General features: G+C 40.6%; 1 protein-coding gene across 1 annotated transcript in view; it reads right to left on the minus strand.

The window, feature by feature from the left end:
* The window catches only part of DTNB (dystrobrevin beta), a 2,387,431-nt gene that overhangs the window by 441,367 nt on the left and 1,925,008 nt on the right, over nt 1-21,056 (minus strand). The window contains exon 13 of the mRNA XM_044062883.1: nt 2,877-2,967. Coding sequence (XP_043918818.1) covers nt 2,877-2,967 — 91 coding nt within the window. The remainder of the gene's footprint in view (nt 1-2,876; nt 2,968-21,056) is intronic.

Consider the following 21,056-nt stretch of genomic DNA (forward strand, 5'->3'; position numbering starts at 1 on the left):
AATTTTCTTTTTCTTTCTTTAGCTACGTTTTCCTATCAAATTCTTTTTATTTCTTACTGTGCTACAATCAGCTTCTTCCTCTGTTTCTTTTTCCTTGTTACTTTCTTTAACTTCATGTATAAGCTCTTTATCAGTCACATCTGTTTGTACATTTTCTTGTATAACACATTTTTCTCTTTCTCCTGTATAACTTCATTTTCTTGCACATTCATTTCACATTCTAACCATGAAAGACCAGTATTGTCACATTTTTTTATTTTAAATCACATTTATATTTTTGCATTATGACCTGTTTTACCACATAAATAACATCTTTTTTATCACGTTTATTGATTAAATTATCCTTTTTCCACAAAAATAAGTCTTTGGTTGACCCCCTGTATTTTGCAAAACACCTATTAGCATGAACATTAATAATACTAGGTACATGCATAACATTATCATTTTCCATTTTCAGTATTACTCCATATTCCCATTCCCCAGTCTATAGTCTTCTTTCAACATATATTTTTATAGTGTCCATTACTTCTTTACATATAGTTAACAAATGTTCTTTCAGTTCTTTTGCTTCAACTTCAGTTTTAAACTGGATCATTATTATTTTTTTTTGTCTGTCTGTAAAAAGCTTGCACCACATATTCTGACCATGGACAAATATTTTTCTTTTGTTCATATGCACCCCAGAAATTTTCCATGGCCTGGCCAGTCTCAAATATCAAGTCACCAAAAGTCTCTTTATTAATTAAAATAAATGTTCTTACCTCTTTTGTTTTGACACCCAGAGGTGCTATGACAGAGTCCCAAACCTCATATCTGTCCAAACTTTCTTCTTCTTTACTGCTCACATGTACTGTATATTTCTTTCTTGTTTCTTTTATTTCTTCTTTCTTCTTTTTTCCTTCTCCAACAGTTTGTGCATACGTTTTTGTTTCTGGATCTTTTTCTGGCATAGTCTCTTCTTCTATTTTTTCCATGATGTCACTCCATGAAATTAATGTTCCACTTTCTGCCTCACTTCACTTTGGTTTACCATTTCTTCCAAATAATCATCCCGCAACCCCACCCCCACCCCCTAATTGAAGAGCTGGAATTATGCATTTTTAAGAGGTAACTGTCTCTCATTCAAACAATCTCCACTGAAAGTTTTCCTCTAAATCCATCTCAGTTACAGCTACAATCTCGTTTTCCTCCAATATCACTGTTTTTGTTCTGCACCCACATCATCAAGAAAAAACTTCTGGTAGCAATTATACCATTTCAACTGAATCTTTAGCAACTTTCACCCCATTTTCAGCAAAAGCTGAATCAGCCATGTTTTCTTGCTGTTCCTCCTGACTGCCTCCATGCCTGCACAGGATACAGGAAGTCAGTATGTGTAACACGCAAAGCCAACCCCGACTACCAAGAGAAGGGGAAGTTCCCAAATGCTCTGACCAAATTTCCCCTATTAGTATAAATACCATCTCAGATCATCACTGAAAAGAGGCTGGTAGCCTAGTGAAACTAACTCAGTCAACATAGGATACATAAAAAAAAATAATAATAATAAATTTCAGAGAATTCACATTTTCTTAAATAAACCTCTCATCCCTGTGAAGCAAAGCCTTTTCCTAACCCTTTTCAAGGGGTCTATATTAGCAAATCGAAATGTCACTTACCTGAAAACCTAATGATTGATACAAAATCATTGAACTACAACTGTGAATGGCCACATAAGCAAATTTTTTCCCAGGGGAAAAAAATCGCTTGGTCGTAGTCGGGAACTTGCCGTTGTCTCCACTGCAGATCAATCATGGAGTTGGTATATTTAGTTAAGGGAGGTGTGGGGGGCAAAGCCCCCACTTTGTTAGGGTTTGACAGTGTGTTTGGGTTTTGGTTGGCCAAGCAATTTTTTCTCCTGGGGAAAAAACTTGCTTACGTGACCATTCACAGTTGTAGTTCAATGATTATGTGTCGATCATTAGGTGTTCGGGTTAAGTGATGTTTCGATTTGCTAATATAGACCCTTTTCAAGTGCATCCAGAAATGGTGAATGGGATATCGGAAATTCACCCATGGTCTGACACCTATGTCTATGATGGATAAAGGCAGCTCTTAAATCATACCCTAACTAACACAACACCGTAAAACAACCTCTAATGCACAACAACTTGTGGGATACATTTGGTTTACATGGCTAGCCTTATAAAAGTCCCAATGGACATTAGCCTAGTATACACCTACAAACAGAAAAAAAGAAAAAAATCTCACTGACAATATGAGGTTTCAAGCAGATTTCATATCTACTTATACTTAGTATAAAATTATACACTGTTCATTCTGCTTCACTTAAACTGGAATGAAAAGGGTAACATCCCCATAAGCTGCACCTGCCATGCCATTTTGATGGCATTTGTTGTCTGTTTCAAACATCCAAATCAGGAAGGACACAAAACAGCATGTGACAAACAAAAAGGAGGACTCCATGATATGAGGTGCTAAAAGAAGCTAAAAAGTTAAATCTACAGTTTTCAGAAACTCATCTGCAAGTCGACTTTATTTTCATGTTTATTAACTGTACATACAAACAGCACATAGAAATTAGTTTAGCATTAGTCAATAACTAGCTTTTCTTATAAATAATTTTAAAGCAGCATAAAAAGGGCTGCTAGCTTTGCTTAAGAACACACAGTAAATATTTAGAATGTTCTTCAATGGCTTAGCAGCATGCTTTTAAAATAGCTTTAATATATTGAGAGCCTTTCATAGCAGCCCTCAACATCTAAAGAAACTGGTGACTGTAGTTTCCTCAACATATGAACAGCAATATCTAACTATAAAAACTAGAACAGGAATATATCCATGTGTTTCAGTTTTACACTGATGTTATTACTTACTGCGTTCCCAGCTTCTGCAGCTAGCCTAGCAGCATATCGCGCGATGAGCCTGTGCTCTTCATCTAGTCGACTAGGGCTGTCCAATACATTACTAAAAAATCAAAATAAAGCAACAATTAATCTTAAACAGGACATTCATGGCACTAATTTAGAATGAATTATGTCTAGTGTACATCCACTGTAATCTCAAAATTAAAGAAAAAGAAATGATAAAACACACACACACAAAAAATAAAAAAAACACAGAAAATAAAACCATATATAATAGTACAATGGTTTCAAAGCTAGACAGTAATGCCTCTAGAAAATTAATTTAGTCAGAAAAACAGATGTGACCTTCAGCTTCTGTAATTCACTGAACTGAAAACACTTATTTAAATCACTCCCTCAGATGAAGTTCTGGAAGTGGAAGTTTGTAATCTAATGTCCAATGGCTGCAATATGAGCCCTTAGACAAAATCAAATTATAACCTTACAGTTCAAATAAATGTTCTAGCTCTGAAAATGTCAGTCTTACTAAAGAAGTGTAAATGGCAAAATGTTCAGCATAAACTAACCATTGCACTGGTAAGCCTTCATTAGATTCCAGGTTTTAAACTGAATTTTACGTCACAGTACATTGTAATTGACACAAAGTTTTGCAAACAACCTACAACAATTTAATAATCACTCAAGACGTACACTGTCGAAGAATTATGTTTATCTTGTTGTGAGCTTTCATATGAGGCTAAACAATTCAGTCGGCATTTTTTGTTGAGATATTTAGAAAAGTACAAAAATTATGACATTACAAATAAATATACAAACAGTATTTGCATCCTGATTTGCATAATGGTTAAGGTGTTCACCTTACAGACACAGGGTACATACAAGGTTGATTTTCACCTTTGAGGGAAAATGGCTAGGCTTAAAATGGCCAGTAACGAACAGGTAGCCTACTACTTGCCTATGAACCTGTGAGGAAGGATTTGCAAACTTTAGTGCCCCTTATGCAAAACCCCTTTCAAAAGCATTTTGACATGAGAATGCTTTGAAAGAGGAGGATCTATGGACAGATATGTTGAAATGGTGGAAAATGAACCTTGATGGAGGAGTAAGAAAGGCCATAAGATACTAACTAAAGCCAACAATGAAAAACCAGAGAAACCTACAGCCCTGATTGGGTGCAGGTTACATTACCGGCACCAACTAGAAAACCTTTTCTACTATATGATTTCCTAATAGCAGGCTTTCTGGTCTCCATTAGTACCTGCTGCACATCCTCAGTAAACAGGTGCTTAAAGAAAATTAAAGCCCGATCATCCAGGCAGTAAACTGAAGTTGACTGGGGTCAGGGAGTATCAAACACTAGTTATCTCGTATGAGTAGACCCATCTTGTGAAGAAGCTTGTGATAAATGCCTCTGGCCGTTTCCAAAAGAAAGGGGAATCACTGTTGCCTGGGCCAGAAGGGAGTCACTTCAGTGATTTTGGGGGGCTCCTTCTGAATCTTCAGAAGTACCTTGGATATCAATGGAAAGGGTGGAAAAGCAAACAGGAACATTCCTGTTCAAGGAAAAGAAAATGCAATAGTCATCCAAGCCTTCTTACATGGAGTCCTGGAGCAGAATCTTGTCATCTGATTGTTCAGAGAGGAGGCAAATAGGTCTCCAGGAGGAACTCCCCACAGATGGATCAAATATTAGAACACATCCTGGTCTATTTTCCATTTGTGAGTCTGCCCTTGTCTTGCTCAGCTTGACTGTCACACAGTTTTGCTCTAATGGAATGCAGGATACCTGTAAAATGATATTATGCTGTGAAACTACAGGTCAAGCTAACGTAGTTAGTCTGCAAAGGGGGTATGACCCCCTTGCTTGCTTCCTCAGTGATGTACCATATGACTGTGGTACTGTCTGTAACAACTTGAAAAGAACCTGGGGACCAAAGCTGATTCAGAGTGTCAAGTATCTTGATCAGGGAAATTACTTCTCTTATATTTATGTGTTTTTATCTGTCCTCTGTGTTCCACGCAATTTGCACTTTAATCCCTCCTGAAACTGCTCCTCAAGCAAAGTCTTGAGACATCTGTGGTGGCTGACTGCTGTTGAACAGGGAGGGAGAATGGGAGATCTGGATTTAAGGATATTTGCTATCTCCAACTGATTTCCCTTCAGACAAACCCAAGCACTGGGATTTGAAAGGACAAAGGATGTTGGTGCTGGGACCACCAGACTTCAGATACCATTGTATCTTTCTGATGCACAGTCTTGCCAGGGGTATCATGAGAATCACAAATGCCATGAAACCCAAAATCCTGAGGTATTCCATCACAGTGACCGAAGTCTGAGTGGAAAACCTTAGAAATATATCTAGATGTAGATCTATTTTATACTGTAGAAGAAAAGCTGTTGAACTTAGGTGTCAAGCTAACACCCTACGAACACAATCCCGTGTGAAGGAGTTAAAAAATACTTTTGAATGTTCTCTCAAAATCTCAGCTTGTTTAAGAGATATTTCACTCAAGTGAGAGATTCCTGACACTTTGAAAAAGACTCTGTAAAGATTGTCAAGCCACCTAAATATGGAAAAAATGAACACCCTGTAGCCTTCAATGAGCTATAAAGTACAGTTGTGTATACTTACCATAAATGTAGATGTTTGAGTGTATTCACTGTTGCAATCATTACATTTGGGTACTCTGCTGGCAGGTTGCCCTCAGTCGGCCTGATTAACAAAGTCTTGGGTCCTGAATTGGTTGCTGTCCCTTCTTCCATGACGTCAGGTCATCAGGGGTATAGAACATGCAGCCGACGCCACTACATAATTTTTTCTTGCCCCAGATGTCAGGTGCCCCTCAGATGGGGAGCAAAATAAAATTAAAAACACAAAAATATACCTGCAACCAAAAGCAAATACAGCAAAAAGGCTTTTAAGCATAGTAAAAGAAAGTAGAGGTATAGTAAGAGAAAAACGGGGCTGGAGGGAGGGTAACCAGGACTGCAACAGTGAACACACTCGAACATATACATTTATGGTAAGTGTACACAACTGTACTATGTTCTTCGTGTTTCACTGTTGCAGTCATTACATTTGGGTAGATTCCCAAAGCTATGGTTGAGAGGATGGAGTTATACAGCATTAGGACCAGCTATAAGGCCCTGCTAAACAGCAGTGGCAAAGCCAGTTCTAAATTTAAAGAAAATTGGTAAGTGATAATGCTTGGTGAAAGTATGAACTGAACTCCAAGTAGCAGCTTCTAGAATATCCCTGGTAGGAACACCTCTGAGAAAAGCTGCAGAAGTAGATGCAGCCCTGGTGGAATGAGATCTGATCCCCTGGGGGATAGGTTTTCCATGGTGCTTACAGCAGAAATGAATGCAATGGCATATCCATTTAGAAATGGTTTGTTTTGAAATAGCCTTCCCCTCTGCCCTTGCAGCAAATGCTACCAGCAGTTGTTCAGATTTTCTTCGAGATTTAGTCCTGTCCAGGTAGAACCTATGTTGTCTGTGCACATCCAATGAATGCAGAATCCACTCCCCCTTGTTCTGTGGATTGGGAAAGAAAGTTGGCAAATGAATGGACTGATTAAGAGCCACAGTGGATACCACCTTGGGCATGAAGGATGGATTGGTCCTGAGTGACACCCTGTCCGCATGATAGATGATGAAAGGCTCCACTGCCATAAGGGCCTGTAATTCAGATATCCTTGTAGCTGAAGCGATTGCTAATAGGAAGGCTGTTTTCCAAGAAAGAAATTTTAAGTCTGCTGTAGCAGCTGGCTCGAAAGGAGGTAGAGTGAGTTTCTCCAACACAAAGTTAAGGTCCCAGGCAGGGGTTGGAGCTTTCCTGGGTGGTCTCAAGTTTTTGGCCCCTCTGAGGTACTGCTTGAGCAGAGGATGAGAGAAGAGGGGAGGTTCTGTGTTGTAATGAGCTGAAATGGCTAAGGCGTGGATTTTAATGGAGGAAAAAGACAGGCCCTTGTGAAGCATCTCAGTTAAGTATTGCAAAATCTGAGGTAAATTGGGCTCTGCTGTGCTCATCCCTTGAGACTGATTCCAGGCACAGAATCTTTTCCATTTGTCAGCATAAGATTTTCTAGTACTAGGTCTTCTCGCCTCCAAGATGACATCCATCACAGATTTGCTGAGGGATGCTAAGGGTGAATTAAGTGATTAGCCAAGCTGCAAGTTTCAATGTTGGGAGCTGAGGGTGCAGAATTTGGTTCTCCTGCTAAGACAGTACGGAAGGTGTCTGAGGTAGGTGCCATGGAGAAATTTGTGACACACTGCGCAGGATTGGGTAACAGTGTTGGCGTGGCCAGTCTGAAGCAATCAAAATCATTTTTTGGTTTGTCCTGTTTGACCTTTAGCAGAACCTTGCAGAGCAGAGGCAGAGGGGTAAAGACGTAGACTGATAGGTTTTTCCAGCTGAAGGACAGAGCATCCACTTTCCAGGCTTTTTCGTGAGGAGTTCTTGTGCAAAATCTGTCCAACTGGTAGTTCTGGGGGGAGGCAAATAGATCTATGTCTGGGCTCCTCCATTTGCTTGTCAACATGTTGAAAATCCGTGGTTCCAGTTTCCATTCGTGTGGGTCCATGAGACTTCTAGTTCATCTGCCAGAATATTCAGTTTTCCTAGCAGGAATTGAGCTTGTAGTTGCACTTGGTAGCTCAAGGCCGTGTTCCACAGTGCCATGGCTAGTCTGCAGAGGGGGGTAGGAATGTGTACCCCCCCCTGCTTGTTTATGTACCACATAACCGTGGTTTTGTCTGTCTTTGCCATTAGTTGTCCTGGATGAATGTAGTCCTTGAAGTCTGTCAGAGCATTCTGTACAGCTAACATTTCTTTTTGATTGATATGTAGGTGCATTTGATTTGGGCTCCATTTGCCCTGAATGCACTTCCCTGCCAGATGAGCCCCCCATGCATAGTCTGATGCATCTGTAGTTAGGGTTTGGGCAGCAGGGGGTAGTGTGAATGACAGTCCCTTGTTTTGGTGACAGGCCTCTGCCCACCATAGGAACTATAGGCGTAGGCAAGGTATGATAGGAATCATTGTTTCCAGGCTGTGACAATGTTGACTCCATAAACTTTTTAAGTACCTCTAAAGTTTCCTCATATGCAGTCTTGCATATGGAATTAGAAGAATGCAGGAGGCCATGAACCCCAAGGTTTGCAGTATTTGTCTTCCAGATAGCAGGGTTTTGGTGGCCACCTGTTTGAAGTAGTTTACCAAATGAATTTGCTTTTCTGGCGTGAGGAAAGCCATCTTGGCATTTGTATTCAAGCTTGCACCGAGGAATGTAATCTGTTGAGAGGGTACCAGTTGTGATTTATTTTCGTTTATGGTGTACTCTACACAAGTTAGAACCCTTTTTACAAATGCCAGATGTTTTAAAAGTATGGCCTGGTTTTCTGCCTGAATTAGACAATCATCCAGGTATGGATATATTTGAATATTTCTTTGCCTGCAAAATGCAATTATTGGAGCCAGGCACTTTGTGAATACCCTGGGAGCAGTAGACAAGCCAAAAGACAGTGCAGAGAACTGATAATGCAAGTAGCCTGCTTTGAAGTGTAGGTATCTTCTGCAAGATTCCCTGATTGGGATATGCAGGTAAGCTTCTTTTACATCTAGAGTTGCCAACCAGGCATCCTTGCCTAGCATAGGAAGTAACTGGTGAAGAGTCAGCATCTTGAATTTTGGAATGTCCAGAAAGGTGTTTAAAATAGACAGGTCCAGAATTGGACACCATGATTTGTCTTTTCTGGGAACCAGGAAAAGTCTGGAATAGAAACCTTGTCCCTTTTCCTCTTCTGGTACCGGTTGAATAGCCCCCATGTTTAAGAGGGAAAGTACTTGTTTCTGAGCCTCTGCCCACCCGTTTGGAGTTGGCAATGTGTGGAAATGAAATCTGTATCCCTGGGACACTATACTTAAAACCCATTTTGTCCTGGGTTATGAGTTGCCAGTTTTTTGCATGAAGAGCAATCTTTCCCCCCAAAGGGGTGGCTGAAAGGTAAGTGCTTGGTAATTTTAAAGGAAAGTCATTGAGACTGTTTACCATAGGGGGTGTCTTGTTATTTCCAGATTTGGAAGTGGAAGCACCCCATTGCTTAGTTCTGAGAGTCCCTTGGGACTGCAACCTGGTGCTTTTGGTGTGTCTGGGTTTGGCTTGAGTGGATCTGGAAGGAGCTGGAAAGGACCAGTTCTTAGTTGGCCAATGCCTACTAAATCTAGGAGGCTGCACTTGTAAGAAATCTTTCACAGTTTGCATAGATTTAGCTTTATCTTCCATCTTTTTTAGAACTTCTTCAGCCTTATTGCCAAACAGGCGGTCCTGATTTAAAGGAGCATCCAACAATTTTGCTTTAACATGATCAGGCAGAGATTGCTCCTTAAGCCAAGCATGCCTTCTAAGCACAGATCCAGTAACAGCAGCCCTGCAAGAGGCCTCTAAAGAATCAAAGCCACATTGCAAAGTAAGTTTTCCAACTTGTTCAGCTGAATGCAATAAATCCTTTAAATCTTTATTTTGCACACAGTCAGAAATCAACATCATTTTTTGTTTAAGCAGTCCCATGAGATGCTGTTGATATTTTAGCATATGAAATTGACAGTTTAAAGCCCTGATTGCCAAGGTTGCAGAAGTATAAACCTTTTTACCCCATCTATCCAGCGCCCTGGAGTCTCTATCAGAAGGGGTAGGATTTTTGCAGTAGAAGCCTTAATGCCCTTGGGCCCCTGTGAAATGGTTTCTGGGTCCGCAAAAGGATTTTTGAAAAGGAACTTGTGGGACTCAGGAACCCTGTAGTATCTGTTAGGTTTACTAGGAGCCAGAGGCAGGGAATCAGGGGCCATACTGCATTCCGAGAACATCAACAATGTCTAGTACAGGAGGTATAGCCAAAGGCCTATGCTGAGGAAGAAGAAGGAAATCCCTAAGCCTCTTTTTGGATTCAGAAAATTCCTGACTTTCCCAGTGGAACTGCTCCCTTAAGGTATGTAAAGTTTCCCCAAAAGAAAATTCCTCAGAGAGGGAAGCAGAGGGAATGGAATCCTCTGCATCAGAGTCCTCATACGTAGGTATGGACAAATTCAGGTCATTAGAAGAGTCAGAAGAAACAGAGTCCTGATCAGAAGATTTACAGTCAAGCTCAGCCCTAAGCCTCTTAGAAGGGGGGATTGACTAACCTTAATTAGAGTAATTAGACCTTCAGCCAGTTTGATCATTTGTTTTTTAGGCATAGGGGCCTGAACATGTGGCCTGGGCATCCGTTTTTTAGACATAGATTGAGATTTAGGCCTTAGTATTGAAGGTGGAGTGGGTTTAATATGCAAGTCTGTCAGCCTGAATACACCCTCAGAAGCCGGTGCCTGCACAGCGGCTCTGGACCCATCCAAGGTAGAGACATCCGCAGGTTCCATAGGTGAAGCATCTTGCGGCATACCGGACTCCGAATGGGTCTCAGTAGAAGCCTGTGAATCAGAAGTAGCGGGTATCAGGGGCTGCAAAAGCGCCTCACTGAGTACCGGCGAACTGGCGACTGGCTTAGGAGAAACGTCGTCAGCAGTTTTGGACCTCGACAGCCTGTCTCTGTCTTTTTTTTTTGCATTTTTTTTGACCGATGTCATTTCTGGATAATTAAACCGAGAACCGAAATATTTAGAGGCAAAAATGTACCGACGATGGATAGTGCGCTGATTAAATAAAGCACAAAACTGACAGCAAGGTACATCGTGGTCAGGGCCTAGGCAAGGTATACAGTACAAATGAAAATCTTTCTGAGATATTTGCTTCCCACAAGTAATGCAATTATAACTTTTACTGACATCGGTAAGGAGCAAGAAAAAGTTTCCCCAACAGGGTACTTAGCTTTAACTTGAAGACTTCGGTTCTGAAACTCAAAAACGAAAATTTCAGGAGTCAGCCGACCGGCACTTGCAAACTGCTTCTGCTTCAGGCACCACACAGCAAGAAAGACTGATGTAATGGCGTCAGCTGCATGTTTTATACCCCTGACAACCTGACGTCATGGAAGAAGGGACAGCAACTGACGCAGGACCCAAGACTTTGTTAATCAGGCCGAATGAGGGCAACCTGCCAGCAGATTACGCAAATGTAATGACTGCAACAGTGAAAAACGAAGAACATCTGGAGCAAGGCACATTGTGAACATTCTTGGGGCAGTGGATAGTCCAAAGGGTAAGTCAGAGAACTGCTAATGTGATCAAGAGACACAAAATCTTAAGAAACGTCAGAAGTCTAGATGAATTAAAAAAAAAAGAAAAACTAGTAGTCTTAAAAAACTTTGTTGATGAGCTCAGTCACAATAATTTCCAAAAATCATGAAACCCAGGTAGTGTTCCAAAGCAACAAGCCTTTATTTGTCACAGACAAGCAATCCTCAGTAACAAAAAATACTGAGGATCGCTTGCCTGTGATGAATAAAGGCTTGTTGCTTTGGAACACTACTTGGGTTTCATGATTTTTGGAAATTATTGTGACTGAACTCATCAACGAAGCTTTAAGACTACTAGTTTTTTTGTTTTTTTATTTTTTTCCTCAACACTCATGTTGGTGAGGTTGGAACTAGACTGATTCCTGTGCTTGTTCATTTTTTAAAGTCTAGATGAATAGGGACACGAACATCTTTTATATCTAATGTTACCAGGAAATATGAAAGCCCAGCTCATACTGCAATGGAAAAGCACAGAGTGATTGGAATAGCTCACTTGCAACATAAGTAAACTTAAATTTATATAAAAAGTAACAAAGTAACCAGCACACCAGGGGGAAAAAACTCTGTGGTAATAAATACAAAAATAACTAAATTAGCAACTATTCCACGGAGTTACCATGCCACACAAGCAGTAGCCAAAAACAGCAGCAAAAACCAGTCCATTAAGAACAGCAGCGAAAAGCAGCAGCAGGTGTCAATTCAAGCAAAAAACCAGTGCTGGTATAATATAAAAGAAGAAGCTCCTAAGTGAAAGCGCTTACCGTTTGTATACAATAAACCTGAGTTTTTATATTATACCAGTACTGGTTTTTTGCTTGAATTGACACCTGCTGCTGTTCTTAATGGACTGGTTTTTGCTGCTGTTTTTGGCTACTGCTTGTGTGGCATGGTAACTCCGTGGAATAGTTGCTAATTTAGTTAAATTTATATAAAAGTAATCAAACCATATTAGCAAGTTTACATTTACAAACATTTATTGTTATATATCCTACAATCTAGACAACACTGCATACATTATACATTCCTGGCTTTTCTTAAACCTCTTTCCTCCTCAAAAACATTTTTCTGCATGCATTGTTCCCACAATTTCCATTTTTTCTATGTAATTTACTGCTACCCTTTACTAAAGATCCCACCACCTGTTTTTTTTATCTCTGACTAAAATAACTGTTGAGCTGATTTTCTAAGAATCACTTTACATGAAGAAACTCTAAGTGGTCTCTTGGGAGTGAGGCAGCACTGGGAAATATTCAGTTAGTACAGACCTTTTAGAACCCCCCTCTGCATTAGGAGAAAAAGTCTCGATTCTTCACTTCCTGCTGGGTCAGAATCTTAAAAATCTATATAATTTCTGCCAAATCAGAGCTGTTTAAATAAGTGGAAAGTTTAAACACCAAGTAACACGACACATATTTTGACAGGAGGTAACAGCCAAAAGAACTTCTGTGTGTGTGTGTGTGTGTGTGTGTGTGTGTGTGTGTGTGTGTGTTTGTGTGCATGCGCACCTATACGTGTCATCTTTACTTTTTCAACAGCGTTTCTGAAGAAAAACTGTTTTGTGCTACTTTTCGCATTTTTATCTTTGCTTCATCTTTATCAGAGAACCAATTAAAGTTTTATACTTCACATCTTTGCTGCACTTTTACCAAAAGCTGCAGATTTTAATACAGTTTCTTACATTTCTCTTCCCTTTCTACATTTCAAGGGAGGTGCTTTGAGACTTTGACAGTATCGAAGGTGCACTGTATTAGCTACACCATCTAGTCCTCTCTCAATAGACCATCTGAATTTAATTTAAAAAAAAAAAAAAAAAAAATTCCAGTCTGTTAATTGCACCATTCCTGTGCTGGGTTGTCATACTGTAGGATTCCATTTCCAAGCTCCATCTCAGAACCTTACAGTTTTTGCCAAATGGCTCTGCCCAATTACTTCAATGACTCTACAACTACTCTGAATTTTTTTACTATACAGATGGGGTTGGGAGCCCAAATATACACAAACACTCCTTTTTCACAGATGCATATGACTCATTTCTGAGCTAATATCTACAAATGACATACACTTCTGGATACTCTTCTCCCATTACAGAGACCTGGCTAAGTACAGCCCCCAGACCATATTTTGAAGCATCTACCTGAATAAGAACTATTACAAGGGTTGATTCAAGGCTTCCCTGAGCTTCTGAAATGCCTGTTCATAAACGGGTGTCCAAATAACTGCACCTAGTTTGCTTTCAAGGTTAAGGTCTGTAAGGGGAGTGGCTGTTGTGCTACAGCAAGAGATAAGCTACCTGCAGTGCCCTGACATGCCAAGCAATGCCCTCAACTGCTTTTATGTTGAAAGCAGTAGGCCATGGCTAAACAGCTTTCACCTTGGAAGGCGGTGGTTGATTTCTGCCACTACTCACCTGATAACTAAGATAATTAAGACACAAAATAAAAATAAAATAAATAAAATAAGACACTTCTACCATTCCCGCCTGACATTTCTTTGCCTTGATAGTTAACTCTGCCTTTCTTAGTTTGTTCAGTACCTCCCTAACATGTAGAACATAATCCTGCCATGATGACCATGTATTACAATATCATCAGTCTAAACAACAGCATAGTCTACTGCTTCTGCCCGCAGACTGCAACCTACCAGTCTCTGGAATTTTGGGCAATTTCTATCCCAGAGGGAGTAGACTGGGTCCTCAGACATATTAGAACCAGCAAATAACCTTATGCCCCTTTTTGGTAACATTAACTGATGTAACCAAATCACCTAGATCTAATTTTTACAATGCCAAGTGGCTAGCCCTGGTGCAGCATGCAGTCTGTTAACTCCTATCTACATGACATTGTGCACATAGCAAATGTTTAAAGGTGTAAAGTGGCTGGTCTGCACAAGTCTTCCCCAGAGACTGCACTGGTGACCAAGTATCTGTTCAGTTTTGCTGCATTCTGTTGACAGATATCACAAGTTCGGCTTGGAGGGCTGGATTTGCACCTGGTGCCTTCCATCCTTGAGGTTGAAATACCAAACTTGTTTTTGGGAGGTGGGCGCCACCACTCACAGACTCAGGAAAACAGAAGTCATAATCAAGTGCTGGACCCTGTGCGAGATGTAGATTTAAAACCTTTATGTTACCATGATTTTTTTTAACCACAGCAACATTTTAGTTAATTTGTGCGAACCGAAAATTTAACCAGACAACGTGTGATTCAACAGACAAGTGCGTAAACTAGAAGCAAAAAAAAAAAAATATATATATATATATATACATATATTATACACACACACACACACACACACACATATATATATATATATATATATATATATATATATATATATATATATATATATATATATATATATATATATATATACACACACACTCACACATATACATAAGTCAACCCAAAAGGATCACACATTTTCAACTGTCCCTTACTGTGACAGTCAAATATATTAGTCAGTAACCAGAGTTAGGTCAGAAGTAGCCACTAGCCAGATACAGATCCCATCCAACTGATCTAAGCTTCTTCTGTTCCAGGCATGAGCTAAGCATCTTAATCTGTGTGACTATTTAGTTTTCTATAGTCTACCCAGAATATGGTGCTTCTAGTCTTTTTTGGGTACCAGCACTAACAATGAAGTCAAGTACTGTTGGATTCCTGGACTAAACTGCCACCATCAACTTTTGGTTTGTTTGACCTATTCAAGCACCCTGTAAGGAGTCTGTGCATGATTGGTCAGTGAGTCCCTGTGTCAACACAGTGTTCTAACAGATCTACAAACTGGAAGCAGCTTTTCTGGAAATATGGCTTACTGTGTTCTGGGAACCAAATGGACAGAAGACAACCCCGCCAATACTCAAACCAGGGAACCTCTTGCTTCGAGGCAACATTGCTATTTACTGCACCACTGTGCTATCCAGATCATCACTGCTGCTTCATTATTTTCATTTTGTCAGTAGTAGTGCTCTATTGTTTTATTATCAAAACACACACACACACACACACACACACACACACACACACACACACACACACAGACACACACGCGCGCGCACACACAGTCCTTTGCTTTTAGGGCCTGTTAAATTCTAAACTGAAGTATGAAACTCTTAAGGGAAAACAACATCTGTCTGTTCAGAGGCTCTTGTTGTTCTGGCTGTTATGTCATGAGTTATATTAGATGAGGTCTGTGCTGTTCCTAACATAATTTACTGTAAAATGGCTGTGAGGAACTGTTTATTTTTCAAGTATAAATGGGATTTTTCATTTCTTCTATTTGACTAATTAGCCTTGTGTGCTCTAAAGCGGTTATCTTGCTTCAGTTATTTAGTGGTGAATGGGTTATTACTGTCTGATCTTATGAATATCTGACAGTTTCTGACTTAGTAACAGCTATTATGCATAATTTAACATTCATTCATTGTTTACATAGTAATGGTGTTCTACATCTAATTTATAGTCTGATTTTTCAGCTCGTTCTTAAACTGTCAATTGTTATAATCGTCATGCCTTACTTCCCTATACAGATATCAAACGTTTGTATGTGTCTGTAAATAGATTTTTTTTTGTTGTTGAAATTTGATGTAACAAGGCCTGCTGTTTATTTACTTGCTTTTGTAACTTAAGCTTTTTCATTTTACCTTAAAAATAAAAAGCAGTGAGATGTCCGGATATTTTGACTGTGTTACATCAAGTATTTCCCAGACATTCTGAGAAATAAAACTAGTGTTAAGGGCAGAAAGGAACTATAACTGTAGGATACCATCAAGTACTACTGTTTCGGAGACAGACTCTTCTGCTTTGGTTCTTCTTGCAAGAGATTGCAGTTACTGGGAATAGATAATTGTACACATCAGTAAGTCAGCATCAGTGCAGAGCTAAATTTCTAGGTCAACAAAATAAACATCTCTCACTGCCAATGTAGCTGGTACACCTGAACTGACATGTATCAATTGGATACAAACTGTGCCCTTGCTTCAGACAGTCTAGTCCCTCTAAGATATTTTACAGTTAAAAATCTGACTATAAAGGTCTATGGTTAATATAACTCTTTTTTTAGTCTCATGTGGATTGAGTCAGGATGCTGTAAAAGTCGAATATGATTTGTCAGAAGGCTTGAGTATTAGCTGTTTTATATCGTGAATTTAACCATTTCATTGTGAAAACACCTTTCTTGAAATTGTTACTCTTTGATGATCTTTCTGTGATTCTTCTTCTTCTTTCGGCTTTTCCCGGTTAGGGGTCGCCACAGCGGATCACCTGTCCGCTCATGATTGGCAGTGGAGTTTGTAGACGCAATGGAGGCACACACACACACACGCACTCACACCTAGGGCCAATTTAGAGTGTCCAATCCACCTACTGCATGTCTTTGGGATGTGGGAGGAAACCAGAGCACCCGGAGGAAACCCATGGGACCACAGGGAGGACATGCAGACTCCGCACAGAAGGCACCCCAGCCGAGGATCGAACCGGAGAACCTCTTGCTGTGAGGCGACAATGCTAACCACTGCACCACCGTGGCCGCCCTGATGATGTTTCTGTGATTAATGGTTGGAAAATGATTAATTATGTGAAACACCTAACTTATGTTGTATGTAGACAGGCTTTAACTACACTTCTGCTATTCACATTATGTGCTTTTTATTGTATATATTGTTGCTCTTTATAAAAAGATGTTTTGTTAAAAAGATGTAGCCTTATCCTAATTATCTTCCACCGAGTATTTGGGGATATTATTTCTACCGAAATTTATAGGGTCTTGATTATCGTGGTAAGGAATCACCAAAAAGTGTTGCATCTGTCAATTGCTAAATTTATGACAACCCATCAGAATTTGCAGATTCTTTTATAGGACTCAATCGTGAACTGGTAAATTCCTTTTTTATTCATGCTACAGTGTATTTTCTGCAAATTTTGCTTTCATCAGGGATAGATGTGATATATTCTGAGGAAGAAGCCAGTTTTCTTGCCCAAGAAGCATCTTGCAAGATCTTAATATAGCACCCTTCTTTCAATAATAACCAAAGAGTCAGTTAAACACTGTCCCATGAAAGCCTTAATAAGCTGTGTGTTGTCTTCAAAGCTCTGGTTATGTGCTAACACAGAGGTGGTTCACCTGATTTTCTGCCATATTCTTAAACAGTGTGCAGTTGTTTACAATAGCCATGCACACTGTTAAATGTACAGTAACATCAGTGTAGCACAGTTCATAAGTATGAATTATGCTGCTGACATGAAGACACAATGCATCTATAAAATGTGCACTTCTGTCAATTTCAGTGGGATAATTGTAATAGATATTTTAAGGAACTGCGCATAGATTTTTTTTGCCATACTTGACTGGTTAACTTTACTCCCTGTCCTCAGTATATGCAGCCATAAATCTGAGGAGTCTCCCAACAGCAAGGCTGATATCACAAGGGCAAGGAAACACAGCTCCATAGCACGTCACAGTAGTGCATAGTTATACACAGGCATGGAAAAGAGTAGAACTTGAAGACTGTCACTTCATCGTTGGTTCCTATAGACATACACACGTGCCAACATATATTTAAATGAAGGGATCTGTTTGTAGGACTATTCCCTCTGGAGAGAGCATAGCATAGTCACAGGGTTGGGAAGTGAGTGAAGTGTGTATGGTCATAGGAAGTTACTAGGCTATTGGCCCTGAGGCCCTTACAAGCCTAGCCAAGAGTTTAGCCCATGTATAGACAAATCAGCACCCAATGCCCCTGTTCAGCAGGGACTCAGGTGGAATCCCAGGGGTGTACTTTCTATTTCCCATCCAATTATCTAGGTTGCACTTAAAAAGGGGTAAAGGGATGCTCTGCATGACATGGAGAGGGAGTCTATTCCACAGATGGGGGAGTCTCTGGGACACAAATCTGTCCCGCCAACAAGTCCTATTAACATCACATACCAGACTGAGGCCACACGTGCAGGCTACTCGAGTGGAGCTTGACTTGTGGTTATGCAGCAGTCCCATCAAGGTGGAGTCCACGATTCCTTTGTATGCCAGGCAGAGGTCACCTCTGAGAAGTCTGTATGAAACAGAGTAGAGGGATACGGCTTTTAACCTATCTGTGTATGGTAGATTTCTGAGGCCCTGGAGTCTCCTGGTGTGGAAACGCTGTGGTCTCTGTAGCTGCTGCATGTGCTTTGTGAGGTACATGCTGAATGGGGCATTGTACTCAATAATGGGCCTTATAATGGAAGAATACAGGGATGTTATGACCTCCTTGTCCCTGGATGAGATACCCTTACTTAAGAGGTGGGCCATGTAGAAAGCTTTCCGTACAGTGGAAGCAACATGGTGGTCAAAAGTTAGGTTGCTATCAATCTGGGTGCCCAAATCCCTCACGACTGACTGCGTGCTTAGGACATTGTTATTAATGTGATAATTTGTGGGGACATCACTCTCCCCAAAGAGGATGATGATGAATTTTTTTGTATTTAGCTTGAGGCCATGTTTCTGGCACCAATCATTTGTTTGGGTGAGACCCTCTTCGAGGATGTCCAGGTCACTAGGGGAGTTGATGACAGTGCCCAGTTTGCAGTCATCTGCAAACTTGGTCAACCATAGCCCACTGGTTTTGGCCTGCACCTTAGAAAAGTATATCCCAAATAACAAAGGCTCTAAGACTGCATCCTGGGGTACACCACTCGATATGGGTCTACTACTTGAGGTGGCTTCCCCTATTTTGACTAGATCAGTTCTCTCAGTGAGCCAGTTAGCTACCCATCTGGTAACATACAGACTGATGCCTAGTTGAGAGAGTTGGGAATAGTGTCAAAGGCTTTGGCCAAGTCAAGGTAGGCAATGTGCATTGCCTTCCCCTAGTCCATGGCTTTGGTGACTGTCTCAAAAAAGTCGACCAAATTTAACAGACATGACCTCCCCTTGATGAAGCCAAACTGAGTGTTTGGAGGTTGCCAATGTCCTTCTTAATGAAGTCCATGATAATCTATTCAATGGCCTTGCAGATCAGGCTAGTTAGGCTGATGGGTCTGTAATTTCCCAGATCAGCGGACACTCCACCTTTGTGTAAAGGGATGATAGTGGCTGTCCTCCACTCAGCAGAGACTCAGGCTTTGGTTGAATAGGATGCCTAATGGTGCTGCAAGTTCCTGCCTAAGTTCATGTAAGATGCAGCCTGGGATGTTATCGGGTCCATGGAGGCTGTATTTTTTGCCTTTGAGAAAGCAGTGATGACCTGATCCCTAGATATAATGGGATCAGAGGGGTGAAATTTTCACTGACTCTGTCAGCCAGCAAGTTTGCTATATCTATGGCATTTGTATATGTGGTGTCCTTGACCGCCAGTTTTGAACAGACCTTGGTGCTACCTTTGAGATTACGGACATATGTGAAGAAGGCCTTATGATTGTCTCTAGTAGATGTGGCCAAGTTTGGACTCCGCTTGCTTTGGGGGATTTCACTAGTGCTCTTATTTGCTTGTTTAGGCTAAGGAGAGATTGCTTCCAATTGGGCATCTGCTCCTTCTTGATCCTGGACTGCATTTTTTTTCTTTTATTATAGAGTTTATTTATTGCAGATGTCCAGCAGACAGGTTTACTCTTCCTTGCTGAAGATGATTTAGTCCTGTCAGGTATTCCTGAGTCCATGCATCTATATAAATGTTTGTATAGCAATTTGGTATACTTTTGGATACTGGTGCCAGTTCCAAGAGAGGGGAAGGGGGCTGTGAAGCTATTTATACCATCCCTCAGGAGGCTGTAGTTAGCTTCAGAAAAGTTTTTTTTGTATGACCCTAGCTAGAGGGGAGTCAGGACAGATGGTGACTTTGAACATGACAGCTTTATGTTCGGATCTTACAAGGGAGGATGATACTGCAGGGATGCTGCAGTGGTTACTCATGTTGGTTAATACTAAGTCCAAGATGTTAGAATCTCTTGTGGGGGTATCGACTAGCTGTTCCAAAGGATTTGCATTGACAAAATCGAAGAATTTCTGGGCATTTGTGTTCTGGCATGAGTAGTTCTTCCAGTCTATATTTGGGTAGTTAAAGTCACCCAGGAGCGGGGTAAAGGGTTGAATCTTGATAAATTCAAAAAGGTCTAGATAGGCAGTTTGGGCATCTTGAGTCAGATGTGGGGGCTGGTAGCTAGCTATGATTTGTATAGGGGTCTTGTCAATGGTTAACTGCACCTGGAGTGTCTCCTGTGCATCATACTGATTCACCAGCCTGGAGGTGTGTATGTCTTTAATATATATTGAAACTCCACATCCTTTGGCTTTACTACCCACAGTTTGGGGTCTGAATGTATGACAGGATGAGTAACCAGGTATGGCTGGGGTGCTCTCCACAGCTTTGAACCAGGTTTCTGTGACTCTGCAGATGTCAGCATTTTCCAGGGTTCAGAATGCTTACAATGAGTGCAGTTTCATGTTTAGACTCCTACCATTTAGTAGCATGACCTTTAATTGAGCTTTTATTGAAATTTTTATGTTGGTAGTTTTAACCTCATCACTTTTTCTACAAAAGGCACTACGGGGGAGGCAAGTGCCTTTGTGAGAAGCCTGAAGCCGAAATGAGACAGATGCAGGCCATCTCTGGCAAAGCATCGTGGTCTGTCGATCATATCTTCCCAGGTTGTCAGGTACTGGATCCCCCTGGAATGACACCAGAAACTAAGCCAATTGTTAAAGTCAATCATTTTCTGTTTGTATTGAGGCATTATTCTGGGTGACGGTAGAATTCTGCTTAAGGCTAGGGACATACCTGCCTGGGACACATATTCAGCGAGTTCAATCATGTCCAGGGAGGTACGTCTTAAGTCATTCACACCAAAATGGACTATGACATAATCATAACAGTACCTGTTGTTGAAAGACTTGAGTGTGTGTGACATAGCGGATTCTGGTCCCTGACAGAAAACTAACTTGTGTCTCACAATGGAGTCTCCCATGACTAATATGTTGGGTTA

Source organism: Protopterus annectens, chromosome 2.part1 (genome assembly GCF_019279795.1).
Source record: "Protopterus annectens isolate FY-2018-M chromosome 2.part1, PAN1.0, whole genome shotgun sequence".
Lineage (NCBI taxonomy): Eukaryota > Metazoa > Chordata > Ceratodontiformes > Protopteridae > Protopterus > Protopterus annectens.